This window comes from Branchiostoma lanceolatum, chromosome 6 (assembly GCF_035083965.1).
Source record: "Branchiostoma lanceolatum isolate klBraLanc5 chromosome 6, klBraLanc5.hap2, whole genome shotgun sequence".
In the NCBI taxonomy this organism is placed as follows: Eukaryota; Metazoa; Chordata; class Leptocardii; order Amphioxiformes; family Branchiostomatidae; genus Branchiostoma; species Branchiostoma lanceolatum.
In genome coordinates this window covers 22,832,692-22,856,631 of record NC_089727.1, presented here as the reverse complement: position 1 = coordinate 22,856,631, position 23,940 = coordinate 22,832,692, and the positions used below count along the sequence as shown (strand labels likewise).

The following is a 23,940-nucleotide window of genomic DNA, read 5'->3' as shown; positions in this document are numbered from 1 at the left end:
ATTTAGTAAGATACAGACACATTTTTGTTGAAAATACAAGAAATGGCTAGTAATTTCTGTGACATCTGACTTTTTGACGCCATGCACAACGTAATCGTTTTGAAAATTGAGTTTAAACCGAACCGATTTGCGGTAAACCGTTTACCGCAAGCTCTGTTCGGTTTAAAATAAGATTACGATGGGCACACCAACATCGATATTAAAGTATTCACAAACATTTGTATTTACAATGTTTATCGTGGGAACGTTTTATTAAATCACTTCATGGAGGAATCGTTGCTATTCCATATATTTTTGTCCGTCAAGGTCTTAAAATCATTTCCGCCAAATCCGACAGCAAAATGATCCGATGTCACCACACGCTTGGAAATGAGGCGGCCGCCATGGGCAGGGATTGTGCTCTTTGCGGTCCCAATTCGTGGCGGTCGCGGTTGGACGGGTGGTCGCCTTGGGCAGGCAGCTTAATGCTTGTGCCTATGGGGAAAATTTTCGGGACCGAGAAAAAGCGGTCGCCATGGCCAGGTGGTCGCGTTGAAAAGGTGGTCGCCTAGGCAGGTTTGACTGTATGTTCTATTTTGGTGACCCTTTGTGCCAATTCTTCTCCTCGCATTCTTTTTTATTGTAACTAAAATATACTCCTAGTGATTTGACTGGGGTTTCGGGTATAGAAATTCCTTGTATTTGTTTTTTCCTGCATTTCCAGCATCCCGCCCATATAGCTTGAGTTTTATTCAGGTTTAGTTCAGGTCCTGCAATTTTACTGAAGTAGGACAAGGCTTTTATTGCAGTATGAACAGACTCCTCGTTTCCTAGAAGTAATGTTGTATCATCTGCAACTTGAGAAGTTTTAACTTCATCAGTACCGTAGATATAGAAACTTACTGTAGAATAGCAATATAGAATGATTTTGTATTCAAGTATACTTTTGTTTTACCTTACATTTGTATTTCGACATTGTTGTCAACATGCAATTAGCCTACGGGCATGAATTTGCAATAAACTAATATCCATATCTTCACCATCTGATATTTTAATTCACAGTATATCTTTATTTTGGTTTATATATAAAGCTAAAATTTCCATTACAAATGCAAATAGAATACAGTCAAACCTGCCTAGGCGACCACCGTTTCAACGTCACCACCTGGCCATGGCGACCGCTTTTTCTCGGTCCCAAAAATTTTCCCCATAGGCACAAGCATTAAGCTGCCTGCCCAAGGCGACCACCTGTCCAACGCGACCGCCACGAATTGGGACCGCACAGAGCACAATCCCTGCCCATGGCAGCCGCCTAATTTTCAAGCGTGTGGTGACATCGGATCATTTTGCTGTCGGATTTCACGGAAATGTTTTCAAGACTTTGAAGGACAAAAATAAGGACAAAAATATATGGAATAGCAATGTTATAGCATCGATTCCTCCATGAAGTGTTTAATAAAACATTCCCCCTATAAACATTGTAAAGACAAATGTTTGTGATGTTGTTGTGCCTATCGTAATCTTATAGTTTACCGCAAACTCAGTTCGGTTTAAACTCAATTTTCAAAACGAATACATAGTGCATGGCGTCAAAAAGTCAGATTTCGCAAGAAACTACTATCTATTTCTTGTATTTTCAACAAAAATCTGTCTGTCTTACTAAATTCCGCCGAAAAATGACTTTGCGGCGGGCAAAACGTCGGGCGAGAAATATTGTTCCTTGGTCCCGACGCCATCTTGGATTTGGCGCGGCCCGGATTTGGCATACCGCTGACCTTTCTAAAACACGTTGCTTTTGTGTATGAACATTTACGAATACTCTAGTTATTAATTAAAATTAATATTCTTATTTTCTTTTTATTTCCATGAATCTCACAAACCTTTATTGGACGGTGTGCGTTCTGCTGCACTGACTTACCTTTCGATGCGGCGCGGCGCGGCGAAATCACACCGTTCCGTTTTCATCTTTAGTTGTCAGATGGAAAACTTTTTGCCCCTTTTATCCAGCGGTCGGCACCCCAAAACAGGCTGGGGTCAGCAGGTGTTTTCTAGGGATTTGTCTTAGGCCTTAAAACTTCGATGATGTGCGTATGTGTGAGTGTTTACTATTTAATGTAATGTGTGAATGCGGGAGGGCGCTGCGATCATTGAGGCAACCATTGTTTTGTAGTCAAAATTATGACAACAAGATTGGCAACATAAAAAGATGTTGCCATGGCGACGGTGGTCTCTGTTAACGTTTTCGTTTTTAGCCCACATGCAAATAAGGACCTTGCAGAAATCATATCAGTTGATCACCTTCTCTACCAAAATAACACAAAGTTGTCCAATGTATGAAAATCTTGTTTTCACACAAAAAAGATATTGTACCATTTCCTAATAAATTATGTAAATGAGGCCCTCTATGCAAGATCTGTGTCTAATAGTGGCCACATTTACTTAATATCCAAATGGTGCAAAAATGAAATCCCCATCATTTACCACTATGGATTTATAGTATTTTGTCATTAATTATGCAAATTAAGTATTAATTTCATAATTGATATCTTTCGATATTTATCTCTTTCTCAGTTACATATGTCATGTGTTTGAGAGTCCTATAATAGAATGCAGCTTTTCTATTAACTGTCCTCATTAATTATGCAAATCAGATATTAATTTGCATAATTGGCATGATTATGTAAATCATCACTTAAGCTATCTACACACCAAAAATTATGATGATCCGTCATCCCCTTCTTGCGTTATTCTCTTTCAAAGTTTGAGTCAAAATCAGCTCCTGCAGTTCCAAAAAATGCCGCTAGGGGGTCCAAATCTACAGGACATATTTTCCTAACAAAGAGCTATCCATCACTTAAAAATCACGACTATGGCATGTTCAGAAGACGAGATTTGAAAAGTGAAAGTTCCCTGCAGTACCATAGAAAGTCGCTAGGGGGCCCAAAATCCAATCATTACAAGGTCTCCCACAGACCTACCCACCTACAAAATATGAAGACAATACATCCAGGCATTCTTGAGTTATCGTCCCATGGACTTTCACATTCCTGTACAATTCCTAGAATTCTTGCAATCTGCACACAATATAGTAAAAGTTTGGCTCGCCCCTGAGGCATCGCCAACAATTTGTACACGATGTAGCGGTATACAATTATTACGACGATAACGGAAAATGTAATTTTTGTAGGATCTTTCTGTCAATGAGAATTGAACTTGGTGGGGGTCATGATCATGTTGTCTAAATTCACATAATTTTCCATCCATTTACGTACTGTATTGAAAACCTTGACCTGGAAACATGTGAGTGGAATCCTCTTCATGGCGACCACCTGTCCATCGCGACCGTTTTTGCTCGGTTGCCCGGGTGGTCGCCTTGGGCAGGTTTGACTGTAGCTGATAACGGGCAGCCTTGTCTTACACCTCATCCTAGAAGAAAAAATTCAGAAATCCAGCCATTGTTAATAATTCCGCTTGTACATTTTTGGTAGATGGTTTTTATCCTGCTCATATACTTATTTCCAAAGTTGCATTTTTCCAGTACCTTAAATAAGAAGTTCCACTCAACCGAATCAAAGCCTTTCCTAAAATCAAGAAATAATCATATTCCTGGGATGTTTTTTGCTTCTGTATAAGTCATAATATCAATAATCAGTGGTAGAAATACTTTTTTTCAGTGTTCTGCAATATTGCAGAATGTCAATTTTTTTTTCTGCAATTTGAAAATATTTTCTGCAAATACGCATGCCTCCATACTACAACCTTCTCAACTTAATAATGCCTACTAACTTACATTATATCTAGAGCTTTGCAACATTGCTGTAATTCTTTATTCTCTCACTCTATCTTTGATTATCACTAGCAAAGTTTGTAAGAGGAATAACATGCGTGTATGTTTTGTATACTTTCAAGGTTAAATAAAGCTTGAAAAAAAATGCATGTGTGTGAAAAATATTCAAATTAATAGCGAAAATTGAAACAGCAAAAGTATATTCATTCAATATCAATCAAATCAAATATTTGTTTGATCATTTCAGTATCATGTGTATCAAAATTTAAAAAAATCCAACAGCCTGCCTGATAAGGAGGACAAGGAAATTATATCCTTACGAGAAATACGTGTTCTGATGTGTATTATAATGAATGAAGACCTTTATTGCACATTTCTGCCACACTTGGCTAAGTACAGGTCACAACAAAACAAAATACAAGTACAGATAACGGAAATAAAAGAATATGACTATCATTAGATAAATTCTACTTCTCCTCGCTTTTCGGTTATAGTAGATATAAAAGAAGAGACGTGTCTTTCAATGGGAGGTTTGTCTAGTCGCATTAGGAATATGAATTTTTGTACAGTACTTAAATGTGTGAAGTAGGGAAATAGGTTTTCTACAAGCTTATACAGTTCATTTCTTTCTTTGGTATATAATCCACATTCTACCACAAAATGACATTCGTCTTCTATTCTATTCAAAGTACAATGTTTACATAATCGTTGTTCTAGAGGAGTGCGGGTATGTCTTCCATTTTCAATATGTAGTTTGTGGCTGCTGATTCTTAGTCTTGTGACTGCATTCCTGTCCCTCATATTTGAATTACTTAGATATTTTTCTTCATTATAAGTAGTTTTAAATAATCTATATGATCTTAACTTATTTTTAGCAGCCCCACCTTTGTTGTCATTATGTATTTCTTTTTAAAACATTTGGAAGTAAATGTCTTTTATCCGTTGGCCAATCGCACGACCTTTGACCCTGCACATGCGTAGTAGCAACTCCAAACTAGCTTATAGCAACGAACTCGGGATTCGCTGGCGGACCCGGTCGTCATGTTGGCCCGCCGTGTCACCGTGCACGGCCGCTAGCTACTCTATAGTCTCCACTCTCAAGCATGGCGATCCGAAAGACTGTTGGCTTACCTTGTGTACTAGGAAACTTAAGCATCTTGGAGCATGTACTTGAATAATATGTTTGAGTTAGCAGTGAGCCATGCTTGAGATTACAGCGAGCGGGTGCAGGTCCAGGTGAACCCGGCGGGCCGCTCGCTACATGGCCCGCCGACGCTCCCGGCATTCATCGGTGTTAAATGCCGAGCAGAGAAGAGAATTTTAAGATTAGAGTCACAAAGCTTTGTTAGCATGTAGAGTAATATTTAGAAGTAGTATATATGCATATAAAACCAAGTTTAATAAGCCCTGATTAATATGTAATATTGGGGCGAGTTGGTCGTAAATAGTCTGGGCGAGTTGGACTTGGGGCGAGTTGACCTGTTACCCATGTGACACAACCACGGCCCACAGAAAACATGACAAAAACCGAGAAAAAATGTAAAAATTCAAGATAAAACGCCTTTACGCAAACCTTGGCCTCTGTGCAGTTTTTGTTGTTGTATAAATCTGAAACATTGTTATCGGTTTCAAACATCGGACTCCGACTTCGGACATTCGGGGAGACTCCAGAGACGGCCCGGCGATGTTAGTTTTTTCACGTGGGTGCCCCCCTCCCCACCGTGTCGGCACAGGAGAAAATGTTCCGCCTTTTCCACACGAGGGGGTGCTCAATATCTATCCGAGTAGTTCTCAACTCCATCGCTACCATCTGGGCTTCAAGGACCACGGGCTAATGTAGTGGCCACCGTTTCGTTCCTTCTGTCATCGCGCCCATGCCCCGAGTTCGGGCTCTGAAGAAATCGCAGCTTGCGACATACTTGTTTACGCGGCTAGAAACATCCGGGAATTGTTTTCCCGACTCTTACCGACCCCGAGATCGTGACCGCGGAGATTAGCGAGGGTTGACGGAAATGCACGAATTTGACATTTTTTCACATGATTCGTCCCCGAAGTTATCACGGAAAGTGTCGAAACCCCCCCAAAAAAAACTGACCTCAAGTAGCACCAGGCAGTCGGAACGTACCGAAACGCCGCCATCTCGCTCGGCGCTGTGGGCTTCAGTTTATTTACAGCGCCAGTTTGCTTAGTAAGTAATTAGTGCTGGTAATTCTATATAATCTCCTGAATTGAGAGCCATTGAATCCCGAGTTTTTTTTTCTTCTGCAAAATTGCAGATTGTTTAATTTTTCTTCTGCAATCTTGAAAATCTTTCTGCATTTTGCAGATTGCAGAGGGGTATTTCGAACGCTGAATAAGTAGTCTAATGTTTTGTGTGATACAGCGTCCTTTGATATACGCTGTTTGGTTTTCATAAATCAACTGTGACTGAAGGGGTTTTAATCTGTTTGCAAGTATATGTGTTAATATCTTAAGATCGACGTTCAGCAGACTTAGGGCCTCTTTAGACTGGCGACCGTATACAGTCGTGCGATCATCGGCGTGAGCGACGTCGCCGGCGACAGTATTTTTTGGCCGTCTAAAGACAATCAAAACAATCGTGCGACGGCAATAAACGGGGAATCCTCGAATTGTCGTGCGACCACCTCGGACCCAGTCGCACGACGTTCAGCGGGGGGGCCTGTAGCTGTTTTTCTCTCGTCTAAAGAAGAATCGTCGCCGGCGACGGAAGTGGGCAATATGCTAATAAGCCTACAGCGTGCTGTTTCCTGTCCGGGAAGGAAAGTTTCTATCGTTTTCTTTGTAAATATGCATGCAGTCAGCAATGGAAACATATTTTCTCATCCGAAACCGGTTATTCCGGCGCCACGCCCTGCTACCAGTAGCTAATTCTCTAGTATGCCCCTATTCCTCGATCCCCGGGTCATCCCCGGCGGCGGCCACGAACTCGGGTTTTATCCCGTCCGTCTCTGTACCAGCCTCAATCTCTTTCTTTGTTGAGCACCGTTCTCAGCGTCTCATCTACAGGGCAACAGTTGTTGCAAAGTCAGTAAAAGCTTCATCTTTTGCATGAACGAAAACAAGCGGTTCCTCTCCCACTTTGAATTTGAGCGCAAGAGGTAACTTTGGGTCACACGCGCACATCAATGGAATTCTGCGCCGCGGGGGTCCCGTGATATTTCCTGACCGTGTGTCTAAAGAAAACCGTCGCCCACGACGATGATCGCACGACTGTATAACATCGTAGGTCTAAAGTGCACCTAATTGGTCTCCTATTTTCAAGATTGTCTTCCTCCCCACTCTTGTACAGTAGTTTAAGAATAGCTTTTCTTTGTGATAATGACAACTCCCTTTTTTCTAGGCCTTCCCTAATTGAATTTATTACCATCTGGCCTATGATGTCTCAAAAAGCTTGATAAAACTCGACAGTTAGCCCATCTGATCCAGGAGTTTTTCCTGTCTTCATTTATGAAAGTGCATTTTGAAATTCTATATCGTGCAGTTCCCTATTCAATCTAACGTTATCCTCTTGAGACAATGTGAGCGGTATGTCAACAGTTTCCAGAAATTTGTTTACTTCGTCTTCAGGCATCTGGCGAGAAATGTACAAATTTGCATAAAAATCCTTACATTGTTGAAGTATTTCGGTATTGTTTGTAAACATTTGATTGTTGGGTCCTGTCAATTTTGTGATGGTGTGTTTTTTGTTATTACTTCGTTCTAAGTCTAGAAATAACTTTGTAGACTTTTCGTCATCTTCATAATATTTTGTCCTTGCCCTTATCCTTGCTCCTGTTGCTTTGTATTCATAGAATTTGTCTAGTTCACTAGTTGTTCCTTTGTTTCAGTATATCTTAAAACGATCTGCTGTTGTCTGTGCTATCTAATTTTGTTTCTAATCCTAGAAGTTCTTTTTCGAGTACTCTTAGACACTTTGAGCGGAGTCGCGCCTTGTGTTTACTATATTGTACTGTTGTTTCTTTGATAGAGTCCATTCCGAGTCACCACAAGGGTTTTATAATAATATTTGTAATCATTTTGACAAATTTCTAATAAAATAATATCTGACTGACAATAGTTCTAAATTTTTCTAAAAGATCAAATACAAAAATATGAATTTATTTGAATTTAATTAGATAATTTAGAAATATTTTGAAAGTAACTGCACAAAAACCTCTTTATTTGTAATAATTTCTAAACATCTATGTGATTATTTAACTTTTAGAAATATTAACAGAAAATGGTAGAAAATGGTTAACAATGGTAGAATGGTGATTGCCCCCATAAATGTAGGTGCTAATCCGCCCCTTCTGTCTGCCTTTGTACATCTTTAGACTTCACTGCAGGACACTGCTCGGTCCTTTGTGGAAAGCATTCTTCCCTAAACTTCGTAATGATGTGTGAATTACTTTCTTCCCAGCCCTCTGACCTATTTATAGAGATGTTACAAATAATGGTAGAAAATGGTAAGAAATTGTAAATAATTGTAAATAATGGTAGAATGCCGTTACCATTATTTAGAAACCATTGTAAATATCATATTCTACATCATGAATATTTCTTAATTAAGTTGTAGAAAACTTAAGAAATATTTATAAAGTTGAAATCACATTCAAAATATTTCAAAGTATCAAATCTCTTACACAAATAATAACAATAACTTGAAAATAGTTCTAAATTATGACAATAACAACCCTCGCGGTGACTTGGAATGGACTCTACCTTTCTTACATAATTCCCACAGTGTTCTTTTGTCTTCCTCTTTGTATTTGTTTTGAAAAATGCTGAAGGAATGGAACATTCCATTTTCTCAGACTGAAAGGGGCCAATGCATAACACTTGGAGTTGGAGCTGGATGTTTTTAGAGAAAACTTTTTGAGTGTTTGTTGAGGGATTTTGATGAGTGAAGTGCTTTATAAGATTCATTTCATTCTCTACTAGCAAATGCACAGGTTTCATTTTCTGCAAGTGCTATGGTCATGATTTTTGTGTCGTAGATGGTTCATGCCACAGGAAGTAAGTTGTGTAAGTTTGGGCCCCCTAGCGGCTTGTTTGGAACTGCAGTGGGTGTTTTTGTTTTGACCTTCAAGTTCAGACATGAATAACAGATCGTCATGATGTTTGGTATGTAGAGAGCTCATGGTGCTTTACATAATCAAAGACTAATTATGCAAATCAGGAGCTTATTTGCATAATTAGTAAGGAAAGTTTGTAAATCCACTGCATTTCATAATGGGACCCTCAAACATGTGACAGTGTCCCCGTAAACAGGTCATATAAACAATGGCCTTGCAAAAGTAGGTCATATAAACAACAGATGGGGCACTCCAAGCAGAGGCTGTCTTTTAACGTGTTCAGTTTAGGTAGGTTTGTCCAACACACGGTTGGCGACATAACGAAAAGGGGACAAAAAAGTCACATCATCATCATCATCGGTGGACCCCCGGGGGGAACGGGGTAAGTCAATGCACAACTGCAGACAACTCCAGCCTATCCGCCATGGCCGCACTCGGGTTCTCCATATGGATTCGGATGTCTCTGGATAGAGCCCTCAGGAAAGTCAGCTTCCTGGAGTGTGTTTTTCCCCGGGAACTCCACAGAATCAGATAACACTACACAGGGTCAGATGAAGTAACTAACGTTCTGCGGTTTGAGAAGACCATTGTCTAGCTGTCTGTCTGTTGAAGACAGAATAAAAAGACGGGGGTTTTCTGAGGCACGGAAATTCAGGCAGACAATCAGGACAGCACTAGCAGAGAGATTTCAGTTGAGACGAAGTGAGCAGAGCCAGTATTATGTAGTCACAGTCAGTCTGCTTCATGACTCAGGAGACTCCCGTGCCCAGTGTGTGGGAAACCTCTGCATTCTTAATGTGCCATACAAACCCGGATCTAGATTTAGAATGATTTTAATGTTGACATCAGTGAACATAGTTACCGTTTTATGGAGTAAAGGGATAAAAGACTTGTAGGTTGTGATACCATGTTTTATCGCTTCAATTCTTCTTACATTCGTTATGGTATTCAAGTTTGAAAATGTGGAGATTCTTTTTTTTGTCCGCCTTGGTTTGTTTTCGCCTGCGCGCACTAAACATGGAGTCTGCAGAGGATGTCAGCCATAAAATGTACATTACGTTACCACAGGAATTCACATTCTAATTTCACACTTCGTACATCGTACACCTTCTCCTACCAGTGGTGACGGCACAAGGGGGGCAGGGGGCAAATTGCCCCCCGCCCCGAAAATCAAGCTGAAACCCTTGTGTATGTTTTCACTAATAGAGATGTCCTTAACTTAGCTTATTCTACCAGCACAATCTGCCTCTCAAAATGCAAGAAATGGCGTTTCATAAGCTGAAGATTTCAATATTTTCTCGGAGGGAGCATACCCCGGTACTGCTCTAGGCGGGGGTGGCGAAAAATATGTAGGGACAGCATTGCCTCCCAAAACTCTGAAAAGTTGAAACCCTTCTGTATTTGTTCATTCTATATACATCTATCAGCAAAATTCGTCCCTCAAGATTCTGGAAATAGCGTTTCAGGGGGTCAAGATTTCAAAATTGTCCAGGGGAGCATGCTGCCTCGCCGGCTAAAATATGTCGGGACGGCTGGAGGGCGTCGCACCCCAAAACTCAAGCTGAAACCCTTCTGTATATTTTTTTCCATATAGAGATGCCATTAAGCTTAGGTTACTTTACTAGCGTCGGCAAAAAAAATAACTTTCGTTAGTAGGGTTGCGTACCTAAATGCTGAACCGAATCCGAACTCATTAAAACTTTTAGGTTCAGGTCCAAAAAAAAAAACCCTCAGTGATTTGAATCTGGTCCTGATCCTAAATTTGAGTTTAAATACACATCCCTAAACTACAATTTAACCAGTGTTAAGGCTACACTTACAATTACTTATAAGCTTACTGGGATCATTTGCACTGTTGTGTCAAAAGTTAATGGTGAATAAACCAGACAAATTTGAGTTTATTTCAATCTGCATTTATGCAGTGTCTTTGATAGCAGTCTTTGTTGAAGAGTCTTCAACTTGATTTAGCCAAGTTAGTTGCGTTATGCCCTTATAACATTATTCAAATATGCCATGGTTAGGTACGCATCCCTAGTCGTTAGGGTGTAGTTTAAACCTAAAAGCTTACTTTACCAACAAAATTTACCCCTCAGATTTCAGGAAATAGCGTTTCAACGGGTCAAGATTTTTTAGATTTTCCTGTGGGAGCATGTCGTGTCTCCGGCGAAAGAAATATGTCGGGAGGGCGTCATCACCCTAAAATCAGGCTCAACCCTTCTGTTATTCTTTTTACAATCAGTGACGTAACTTGTCTTTAAAATTGACTGCACTGGAATCAACAACACCAACGCCTTGCAACCTTTGGAAGAAAAACAGCCGGGAAGGTGACCCCGGTAGACATGGACATACAGACCTTCCCAGATTTCAAACCAACAAGATTTTTACAACAGTTTTTTTTATAGTCGAAGACTCTGCGATTCTGACTCACTATTCATCTGATACTGAATCGAGGGCGAAATGCAAATGCCCCCAATCTGAAAATCGTCAAAAATCTAACTCTTTACGGCACCGCCATTCTCCGAATCTTACTGCGTTCCAAATATGATCATGGAACTAGCTAAAAACACAAAAATGGCTCATATCGTCATATCGAGAGTACAGGGTATTCCCTTCTAGTTCATATCACGCAATCTTGGTAAAAAAAGCCGCCAGTCGGGTTTAGCGCAGCTGTGAAAGTCAGATGAAATTTCATCCAACTGTCGTGCGACAAGCGTTTCCTAAGCAATGGCATTGCTAAGGGCCACAGAATCATTCCGTTGAAAATGAAAAGGGTTCGAAAGGTGTTCGAATTCGTACGTGGCGTGGCAGCTGACTCTTATTAAAATTGACATAACCTGTGCGCTGTGTTCGAAACTGAAGCACCTTCAATCAATTTCTATTAATTCTCAGCGGGGGGATACCAACACTCCACCTGCTTGGCATCTTTGAATTAGATTATGCCTGAATAATATTTCTACTTTTACAGTTGTAACTACATAGTAGTGTGGTCTTCTACTGACGGGAAGTGGGTGGGGAACAAGAGGTCTACAGTACAAAGGGGGAGGGGGGCGAACGTCAGTATATGAGGTTTCACCTTGAAGAGTGCAAAGATGTTGACGTTACTTCTCTTAATTATAGATTTAAAAGAGGAATAGTTTTGTTGTTACTTGAAGTGGTTTTTGTACCAATATTCTTCTTAGTCTGCGTTGTTATTTGGGGACGTGTAAAAGCTCACCTGAATCGCTTTCTTGTGGCTGGCAGCTGGCATCTCTGTAACTCTTCCTCCAAGTGTCGGGAGTCGAACTTGGGGTCCCACCACGATCCCGAGGCTCTCTCAAATAGGAGTAATCTCCTCCTGACTCCTGCTCGGGACCCCCGCCTGCTGCTGCTCCCATCTCCGTTGACTGTGTAGTTGCTACCCCGGTTGTGTCGGGGCGTGCCGAGGGTGATGCGGACCGAGTCCGGGCTGTCCGGAGTAGAGTTTGGTCTGTATCTGCACGATTCCCCTTCCATCGAAACACGTCGACTAGACCTAGTTTTAAACTTCCACCATCCAACACTACAAGAGACGCTAAGTACTAATCAGACAGGGAAGTTGCCATGAAAGCGTTGTCCCAGCCCGTACGACGTTCGCCCTAATAATGTTTGTACAGAGTTTTCTGGGTGAAACTTTGCTGCCCTCCCCCTTAAGACTTACTCGAGCCCAACACAATCCAATCTCTGCCCCAGTCCTAAGATCAGACCGCCACTTTACGGAACCTCAGAGCCTTTCTGGGGACAACTCCGTTAACTTCTTCATCGTCTCAAACAGTTCCAGGTCCACAACACGTCGCCATGTCAGTGTAAAAGGCGGTCCAAGCTGCACACGAAGTAGCCACAGTTGGTATACGATTCTGTGCGGAGTTATTTATGATCCGGCCCCATGGCGGGTGGATCTAGCGCTCATCCCCCCGCCGGAGGCAAGGTGTTGTTTGTTGTTTGTTCAAAAACTAAAAGCGTCATCTTACGACCATCTTAAAACTGCAGATGCAATTCACAGCAGATGCTGATACCGTCTGAAAACAAGAGTTCGGAGACCACATATCTCCCAGAACTATTCTGTTTATGCAAATGACTTACACATTTAACGTTAACGTTACATAATCTATGCTCGGTCGTGAACACTTTTTTAACTTACACATGTCGCAATGTTGACAGTCCTATCACTTACCACTTCGATGAATTATGGCGCTTTTACATAATTATGCAAATTAGGAAGTCATGTGCATAATTTGTATCTGTTCCACTTGCCATAAACTGCATATGTTACATGTATTTGAGTAATATTATGGAAAACACTGCAAATATAGATTTAACTTATCAATTATGCAAATTAAGTCTTAATTAGCTTCATGTGCAATTCATTATGTACACCTCTGGCCAAAGGTCTGGTATCCATAACCTGGGTGCCATCCTATTTCTCAGGCCGGGGGCTCCTACACTCGCTACCCTAAAAAAAACATTTAGGAGTAACTTTTTTTTAGGGTAGCGAGTGTAGGAGCTCCCGGTAGAAATGGGATGGCACCCAATATTCGTTACGTTACGAAAGCTTCTGGTTCGGTTTCAACTTTCCAAACCATTACGTGGTCACGATCCTGGTCACGATATAGCGTTGAAAATTCAGATTTCATAGAAATAACTGTTTCTTGTATTTTTATCAAAAATTTGTAACGTTATGTCTTACAAGGAAAATCACTTCGCAGCCGGGCATATATATCGGCGAGACTTGTTGTTGAGGCCGACGTCGGGGGCATACCGCTGCAGCTTCTAAAAGCACATCCTATATAACGGGAGATGCCCTAACATCCTTTTTTTTTTAAACTCACGGCGCTCCATCGCTGGTTGCCAGAGAGTGGTCAGGTTTTAATGAATGAATTTTGAACACATTCATCCCAAGAATATACTAGTAACGTTACTTGGATAAGAAATGTACTCATACTGTTCATGAGCGTTTCACGCTCCGCTTTACGAGACGTTTTCGTGAATGTGCCTTCTGATTTAGGATTTAGTGCTACCCCAGATAGTGTGCCTAACTTGGCACGCTTTTGTGATTTTGCTCTCTTCGGAAGTTGGTGATGACGTTATGAAAATGTAAATTAGGCTTGTAGTCTTTTATATTCTAGCTTTCTTTTGATCGGAAAATTTGCCTGTGTGCACTTCTCCCAGCTTATGTTTTCACGGGAAATAGATTACTACGCAACTACGCACGGGTCTGCTTTTTTACCGGAATACACCGGAATACAACGGAATACCAATTAAGGAGGGTAAATTCTCTCGGAATACACTATGCTTTGATGAGTAAACATCACAAGTTGTTGTATTTTGGCATGGAATGATATACTAATATTTATGGCCCAGGGAACAAGAAATAACTAGAAATTACTAATGGCGATCGGCGTCACCATGTTTGTTTTTATTGCGAATTACAATGTTCGTTTAGCGGCGTCACAGTGAGAAATGCACAAAAAGGGGGTGAAGTGTCGGAAATACAGTATACTTTGGTAAGTTAACGCAAAGGTACCCGGGTCATGGGTGCCTCACTGGGCGCCGAGTAATGAACGCGTGAACAAATGATGACGTTGTTGCTGGACGTCCAGCACCAAAGAAAGTTCATCACTAGAAATCCAGTGACGAACGGCTTTATTCCAGTAATGAAGCCCCCTCGGTGCTGGAATTCCAGCACTGAATCTTGCCTCGGTGCTCGGTTTCCAGAAATGAACTCCGCTCATCACTTAGCGTGAGTGTCATCCTGTTTCAGTTCCAGGCTCTACCTTCACACTCAGGCTACTCATCACTTGGCTTCTAGTGACGATCTCCGCTCGTCACTCGGGCGCCAGACAAGTAAACTGTTTCAAAGGTCATTCATCACTGGTTACCCAGTACGGACAACGGAGGTCACGCGTCGCTAGATAACCAGTAACGAAAGTCCCGCCGTCACGGGTTCCGCGCTGGATTTACCAGTGATGAGTGACTCTCTAGTGCTGGAAGCCGAGTGATGACATTATTTCGTTAGTGGCCTTCCAGTGGTCACATCCTATCATCACTGGAATGTTCCAGTGCTAACTATTAGACAATATTTTTAGTGCATTTTGAGTCGATACTAGCGTCCACCAAGCCCTCTTACGGGCGTATGAATCGTAGAATTCGGCAGAAAAGGGAATAATCAGCCAGTAGAGTCAGTTCACAGTGAAGATCACATTTCGCCCGTTTGAACATAGGCGGTAGGCCATCGAGTTTTTGTTGAAACAAACAAAGGGAAAGATTTCGGTGAATCGTAGACTAACGCACTGACTGTGTACTCGGCCTGCTGAAAGATTCCCGAGAACTTACTCTAACACGCACTGTGTACGAGTCGATCCACTGAAAGATTCCCGAGAATCGTACACTAACTGCAACAACCACAACGCCCGATCCGCTCTACCTGTGTACTTGATCCGCTGAAAGATTCCCGAGAATCGTACACTAACTGTAACAACCACAACGCCCGCTCCGCCGTCTATTCCAAAGAATCACACGAACGGATGCCGAAGTCACCCGAAGATTGCCGAGAGCCGAACAGCGATTTCCGAACGCTTTGGGTAGCGTTAAGAACAAGAATAGATAGGTAGGAAATGCAGTTTCAAAAGCCCATATTTTCGGCGAAAAAACGCCATGAAATTAAACACGTTGATACTACTTATAATCTAGGGGTTACTTACTAGCCATGTAGAATTCCTTAGGATACAATACCTAATTTTAAAGGAGATATGCGGCATTTTATAAAGTCCGATTTCCGGTGGACAGCGTTACCAGCAGTACCATCACTGGTACTGATCCAGATTTCCCGCCACCGTTCGAAAATGGAACCCCGATTCGGTAAAGACTCCCAACAAAATCTTCAAACCCACTGGTTCCTTACATCTTCAAGGATGGACCTTTTTTTAAATGAAAATTCGGTCTATCTATACGTTTCAGTAATAGTTGAAACGTAAGTACCCGCTATGTAAGACATCCTTGGTAAGCATCTTGTCGATCGATATCAGCCACTTTGAAAGACACTCTAAAAAGCGCCGTGGAACTGTGTTCTAAGTCACATAAAAGTGCTGTCCACATCGAGTGGTAACGCTGTCCACGGGTAGCTTTTCCTACCATGTCATTTTTATGAAGTTAGGGATGTGTTAGCCCCCGGGCCCTGGCGGTTTGTCGGTTCGAACAGCGGGATCGCGAACGCGTTCGCGCAAACTGCGAAACGTGTTCTACTGCCGTCGGCCTTTGCGCAAACTTTCCCTCTGACAAGAACGACGCAGCGGACCGAGTACCCAGTGCGTGTTTATTATTTGATTTAGTAGACTGAGTACCCAGTGCGTGTTTATTATTTGATTCAGTATACTGAGTACCCAGTGTGTGTTGAGTGCACAAAGCAACAGCGATTTCAACAAAAACTCGATGGCCTATCGCCCATGGTTTGAACGGAACCTGCAAGTGAAACCCTGGCGTAGTTAGTCTGGTAGAGCCTAAGTCGACACCGTTACAGCGTATTACAGTAAGACAACGCCGGGAACCTTTATATCGTATAATTTTTTAATGATTGATTTGTCAGTGTTATGTACTTTTGTGTAACACGAACAATTATTTATTCAAGCATCTAACGTTATATCTGGATATGTTTTATTCACTAGTTTGACAGTTTGTAGTACATTTGTACCACATATGATGTCGCAGCTACTAGCGTCTTCGGAAAGCCAGAATGTAAAATCTTATTTGAAATACATAGTAATGTGATCGACCGTCACTTGAATTTGTATTTTGGCCTTTTTTCGTAAGCGTAACGTTAAGTAAATTGACGCGTACGTTAGCGTAAACTGCAGAGAACCAACTGCAGATCGGATTAGCTGGCTCGATTTACAATTACGGTGCGGAATCTATCGTCACCAGATCACTGGTTTGCCACAACGGAATATTTGTCAATGGTTTTCCAGCTCCGCCGGTACTCTCATGATCTCTCATCTCTCGGTTTCCAGTGATAATTCAGGGATTTCCAGTAACGAAGTCGCGTCATTGCTGGACGCCCACAGATGACAAAACTTCATCACTGGAAGTCCAGCGATAAAGGCACCTTCCGTGCTGGACACCGAGTGATTACTAAGGAACCCGTGACCCCGGCACTTTTGCTAAGTTAACATCGCAGGTTGCTATACTTTGGCATAAGATAACGTATACATGACCCCGGGATCAAGAAATCACTAGAAATTCAATGGCGATCGGCGATAGTTCCCCGACCAGTCGCCGTGTTTGTTTTCATTGCGAATTACAATGTTTGTTTAGCAGGGTCACTGTGAGAAATACACAAAAATGGAGGTGAAATGTGGAAATACAGTATGCTTTGGGAAGTTAGCATTTGGGCATAAAATAACGTATATATATGATCCTGGGAACTAACAGAGGTTGGTGGGGAAGACTGTGACCGCTTTATCTCCCCGGGAGAACTGTCAAAGAACGGGGCATATGATAAAACGGTCACAGTCTTCCCCACCAACCTCTGCTTGGAGAGTACACCTTGAGGATAGTTTGGCATTTGATACATTTCGCATGGTGTCACAAAACTAATTTCTTGGTATCAGAAGCTGCATGGGTGCGGCTACCACATGCAATATAATAAGTGACATGATAACAATAGAGTATATAAACTTTCGGACAGAGGGTTTTATTACAAGGTAGCGACTTTGTTAAAATCGTTAGATTTAATGTGACTGTAGGAGCTGTAAATATAAAGACGAGCACAAATAAACTGACCAAAGTTGTTAGTGTTTCGAAAGCCACGGCGTTCGCTGTCATTTCGCAATGCACAAAATATCCCCTACTAGGCGTATATGAAATATCCGCTGTAGACGTGCAAAAGTTATGTAGGTCTGAGGTTTTTTCGTTGCACCATATGCAGTTGCTTACAACCAAGCAAGCCCATATCGACACATCTCGCTGGCATCTCAGATGGTCTCGGAGGTAGCGGGCGGAGGCATCCAGGGCGCGGAGGCATCTCGGGGGCATCTCTCGGAGGCATATTGGAGGCATCTCGGGGGCATCTCTCGGAGGCATATTGGAGGCATCTCGGGGGCATCACTCGGAGGCATATTGGAGGCATCTCGGGGGCATCTCTCGGAGGCATATTGGAGGCATCTCGGGGGCATCTCTCGGAGGCATATTGGAGGCATCTCGGGGGCATCTCTCGGAGGCATATTGGAGGCATCTCGGGGGCATCTCTCGGAGGCATATTGGAGGCATCTCGGGGGCATCACTCGGAGGCATCTTGGAGGCATCGCGGGAAGGCAGCGCGCGGAGGCAGCGCGCGAAGGTAGCCGATTTTGTCGTAACATTACTCCTTGTACATTTAACATTTTATGTTTGGTGCAAGTGACGAGGCATACTGTCAAGGATACTGACCCTTGCAAAAGCAGGAATCCTCAATTAATTGAGGTAAAGCCTGAAGCTCATTAAGTAGCCAGTGGTTGGCAATGCCCTGCACGAAATGGCCTCGGATTCCGGTGGATCCGAAACTGCATCATGGCGGATACTCAACGTTTCCGAGCAAATCCGGACAAATCCGTAATCCTTGCTCAGATACGAAGTTACACTGCAGATCCGACAATTCCGGCACCGCCATAGTAAACGTTAACGTCGGGATCCTTGAGAAACTACAGATACAAATACGATATTCGCACGGAACCTTCTTTTCGAATATGTTATAAGTTCGGATTGTTTGAGAGTCGGGAGTTTCCCCGGATCCTGACAGATACGATAAATACCCCTCATAGCGTCATATGTACAGACACGAATTTCAGCAAATCCGACTGCCGAGATTCGTAAATAACTGCACTGCTGCCGTGGAGTCTCCTGCAGACTCCGAAAAAGATACCAGAAGTGGGATTTCGTAGATCTCGCTTCCACAGATCCAAGAAAAGATACCAGGAGCGAGATTTTGCGAATCTTGGAATTTCCCAATTAGCACTGCTGCTATGTATTCCGAGTCCCGCAGATCCGAAAAAGATACCAGCAGCGAGATTTCGCGGATCTCGCTTCCAAAGATACGAAAAAGATACCAGAAGCAATACTTGCGTTTCCGAGCGAATCCCAGTTCACTACTCGGATACTGATGTGCACTGCAGATCCGACCGATTCCGATGCCGTATACGTCTGGATCCGTGATGCGCCTCAGATACCTGAGGATATTTGCAAGGATCCTTCGTTTTGGCGACGCCTCAGGGGCGAGCCAAATGATATAATATTGTGTGCAGATTGCAAGAATTCTAGAAATTGTACAGGCATTTGTCCAGGGGTATGCGGTATGTCGCCTGAAATGGTGTAGTATTGTTTGCAGGTTTCGAGAATTCTTGGAATTTTAAAGGCATTTGTTGGGCCAATGCACATGGTGCAGATTTGCCGGTGCCAACAGGTATTTATAGCGGACAGGAATGTTGGTATGTTTGTGTCCTGGGATAGAAAGGAATTTCTTCCCCTACACCTAATTATATATGTGAGTAAGAAGACTTGAATTCAGATCGTTCTTATTCATCTGTGGAGCACGGCGTCTTGTATTGAGATCGTTCTTATTCATCTGCAGAGCACTGCGTCTTGAATTGTGAGTCCTGGGACAGAACGGAATTTTTTTCATAGGCATTTTAAGCCAATAGAATGTTTGGAATGTCGTGAGCAGTAAAAAGGATAGAAAGCCATGCAGCCCTACTGGGGACAGAAAACCTAGACAGGAAACCACATCTGTGGACCAGATGTGCCAGGCTTATACATATGACCACTCAGATCCATTTATCTATTTCTGTATTCTTTTACTAGGGTAGCTCCCTCAGTGGCTTGGCACTGTTTTTCAGGGAGGCCCTAGGTCTGTGAGTGTGTTTGTATTTGTGGCAGAACAGGTACTCATCAGCCCTTTTCATTGGAAATCCCGTATGAACAGCAGCACCTAAGCAGGATACAGTAAAAATCAAAACAACGGCTCTGGTATGATTGGATGTTTGTCCCCGGGACCTGGTTTTGTGATCCAGATTCCCTTGGGTAGTCTGGTATGTTTTGATGTTAGCCCCCCATTACCTCATGTCTTGGAATGGTGGAATGTGGGTCATCTGTGCCCCTTCTGGTATTCCAGGAATGCAGAGGATAGAATGTGTGTCATGCAGCTATTTTTAGATGATACACGTTATGGAATGTTAGTTAGCAGGAAGTCCCTGGCACAAATTCCTAAGCTACTATGTATACATGTAGTATCATCGTGCCTATTCACCTTCCTGACTCTATGGGGCATGAGCCGTAAGTGTTCAAAGGATGCTGTTACATTGCGTGTGCTGTGTCTGTTTGTAAGTGGATAAGTATAAGTATGATGTTAGAATTTGTAATAATGGTAGATTTTAGCTAAATTGTGGCATTGATGTAAACAGCAGTCCTGTCAGAGTAGAAATTGGTCATTGTTGTGTGGCAAGCAGTGAGCACCGAGTGTTGTTTTTAGTTGTCTATGATGTTCATTCTGGTGGTGGGATTATGCATGATAGAATGTAGTTGTGCTGTCGTTGCCTGTGTGTGTGTGTGTGTGTGTGTGTGTGTGTGTGTGTGTGTGTGTGTGTGTGTGTGTGTGTGTGTGTGTATGTGTCTGTATTTGTCCAACAGAACAGGTACTCATCAGCCCTTTTCGTTGGAAATCCCGTATGAACAGCACCACCTATCTCAGTAACAGTGCCCTAAGCAGGGTACAGTAAAAATGAAAACAACTACAACTACCGTCGGCATGGCAATGTATTTTTTTCATTGCCAATCTTGTTTAAATAGTTGCCAATATGTTTGTTTGTCGGTAGTTGCTCTGGATCCCGACGAATAGATACACACTGCACGTAATGACCTCGGTCTGATCCTGACGATTAGCGGATCCGCAGTCGTGCATCATAGCAGATACGGAACGTTTCCGAGTGGATCCGGTGCCCCTCAGATCCGACAATTCCGGCGCCGTATACATCTGGATCATTGATACGTTTCGGTTATAGATACAATGTTTACTCGGATTTGTAATTTCTATGTATTTCTTATTATGTTAGAAGTTCCGATTATTTGCAAGTCGGTGGTTGCCTCGGATCCTGACGGATACATACACCTGGATCCTGGATCCGTGACGTGCTGAATGACTATTTTGCAGAGGCGTGGTCGGACAGCAGCACCTTCACCCTGTTCCCTCTCCTCGCTAGTTCGGAAGAACTGTGCAGTATAGGCCAAGTAAAACTCATCTTGAAACACCTGCAACACAGAAAGGCGTGTGGACCGGACAACATTTCCAACTGGATCCTGAGTCTTTACTGTGAGGACTTAGCTTCTGTTGTCAGCCACTTAATGAACTTTTCCTGGCACTATGCCGTCTTGTTGGAAGATGGCAAATGTTTGCCCTATCCCCAAGACGTCTGTTCCCACCAACAAGAAGGACTGCGGACCCATCTCTCTCATTTCTTCCCTAGGGAAAGTTCAGGAAAGACTTGTATTGAACAAATTCTTGCCCGTTATGACACCTTGGATCAAGGACCAGTACGCATACATGCCGAAATGTTCTACAACGCTTGCACTCGTCAAAGTATATCAGACATGGCTAGCGAACCTGGAGAACAGAAACACATCTCTGGTTCGTGTGCGGTTGGCAGACATGTCCTAAGCATTCTACAGAGTTGATCATGGAATCCTTCTTCAACTCCTGGCAGTCCGTGATACTCCATCTGCGATGCTTGCCTGGATACACAGCTACCTAACGGGCAGAAAACAACGCGTAGTCGCCAATAACCAGCCAAGCAAGTGGTGTGACGTCACATCAGGAGTGCCGCAAGGGGGCGTACTCTCTCCATATCTGTTTCTCGTGTATGATGTCGTCTAGGGTAACTGTACATGCGACAACCAGCAACACCGGTTGTGCAGACGACATCGGACCGTCTAGAACGCTTACACAACCATGCAAGAGGAAGCCACGCAACTAGACACCTGGGCAGACAAGAACAACATGATAATGAACGGTGACAAGTCTTACGAGTTGAGAATGTGTTTCTCAAAAACCCCTCATGCTCCACCTCCGCTCATCCTTGGGGCCAAAGAAGTCCCGGTTGTTGAGTGTGCCACATACCTGGGTTTCATACTACACCGCAGTCTTGGTTGGGACAGCCAAATTACTCACATGGCGAAGAAAGGCTCAACTCGTCTCCACTTTCTCCGCATGCTTAAGAAGGGCGGGATGCCACCGGAGGACCTGGAAACAGTCTACGCTACTCTGATACGGCCCGTGTGAAAATCTTTTCTATCTCAGGCAATAAGCCTCAGTAATCAGGATCTGTAAATGCCGTGCTTGAATGCCTCTGACACTTAACGGACTAGCCCACGAACGAAGTAATTTTAACTGTAACCGTCTATGTCGTTTTTAACATGTATATTATACATGTTTAATATGAATGTTTAATGTGTAACTGTTACATGAATCTGTCACTTATTGTGTAATTCAGCCATGTCATGGCTGCTATGCAATTTGAATAAACAGTTATGAGTTATACACCTCGAAGCGCTTTAAAGCAAATCCGTGATTTTGTTTTCAAGATTTTGGGTATTTGCCAGTATGTTAGAAGTTCAGATTATTAATTGGAAGTTTGTAGTTGTCTTGGATCCTGACCGATACAGAACCGGGATCTGTCTCCGATCTCCGAATTACCCAGAAGACACTGCGGGCCAGGTGGGCGCGAGACGAACGGTTTGTTCGGGTGAACAGCACAGACATGAACAGCGTTTCATCACTCTCTGTGCTTAACATGGCATCACCACAGTCTGCCATGGTCGACCAGTGAGTGGCTTGAGAGTCGAAGGGAATGCAGTGTAAGCTCAAACACGCGGAATTGCGACGCCAGTGACTTCTTCCTCCATGTCTTGTTTCTATTTAGTTTGAACTTCAGTTATCCTTCCATTTTGTTTTTGACATATCATCGCATGACAAAATAATTCTCCAGCTGACCTGCCCTTCTCTACCGTTAGAATCCAGGAAATGTATTACTTTCAATTTGATCATACTTATCAACGGTCAACAGACATTTGTGTCGGGGTAACTTTTCAGATACTTCCTTCAAACATGCAGCAAATGTTGTCAGGAGCTCGGCTGGGAAAAACGCAATCAGCTGTCAGAAGCTCAGCTGCTGAGTACCTCCGGCCTATCTGGTGAGACTACAGTCCTGCATACTCATTACCATCATCGTCATCCATATCTATATCCATTGACTCTTTTTTGTTGGCTGCTGTGATAAACCGAGGCACAACCATCTCAGTTATGTCAAAATCAGGTGACATGACAATGTTCCTGGATCACGTGAATTGATGTTAATTGATACTTTGGTTTTATAATGTAGAAACTGGCTCATCACAAAATGGACTCCAAGCTAACGCCATGCCCAAGATGTAGATATAGAAGAAATCAGCCTCGTCTGTACCTTACCAAGAGTGCATGGAAGCAGTGGACTCAGATGTAGTACTAAGAATGGGGAGAGGATGATTATACACATGCAGTTCCACAGCAAATATTACTCAAGAGCAAAAAAACATAACCAGAAAAAAGCCAAAAAAAAGCCAAAAGAATTACCAGATCGGCACTTATAGCGTTGCAAAGTTGGCCCAAAAACATTGCATTGTTTTCAGGCCACCCAAGACCTCTAATCTATCTCGTTGGAAATTCCGCAGCTATTTTCAAAAAGCCACAATGTAGGTCCATTAATTATAAGATCTTGTTTTGCTTTGACGATACGTTGAAATGTGTTGCAGTGATAATGCCATAAAGTATGCTAATTTTCATGTTTTTGAGGTTCAAAAATTGGGGAAATGGCCAGAAAACTTGATATGCCCGTAACCATGGCAACAAGGAGTTTTGATCTAAAGGAAAGCTATTTTGAGGGGTTGTGTTTTTTACCCCTGCCACCATTGTTTGATCCTTACAGACAATTGCTGTTATCAAGTCTAAAATGTGGCATGCCATGAGTTTTTCAGACAGTATAATGTTGTTGTTTTTCAAAAATTTATTCAACGTCTATATTTGAAAAGAAG

The 23,940-nt window shown here is 42.6% G+C and overlaps 1 protein-coding gene across 2 annotated transcripts in view; it reads right to left on the bottom strand.

Moving 5' to 3' along the window:
* LOC136437063 (adenylate cyclase type 9-like) overlaps nt 1-12,791 on the bottom strand; it is a 44,997-nt gene extending 32,206 nt beyond the window's left edge. The window contains exon 1 of one of the 2 annotated variants that reach the window (XM_066431514.1): nt 12,056-12,791. In XM_066431514.1, coding sequence (XP_066287611.1) covers nt 12,056-12,333 — 278 coding nt within the window. In that variant the 5' untranslated portion in view covers nt 12,334-12,791. The remainder of the gene's footprint in view (nt 1-12,055) is intronic. The other variant, XM_066431515.1, reaches the window with a different exon arrangement.
* Between the last annotated feature and the right edge of the window lie 11,149 nt (nt 12,792-23,940).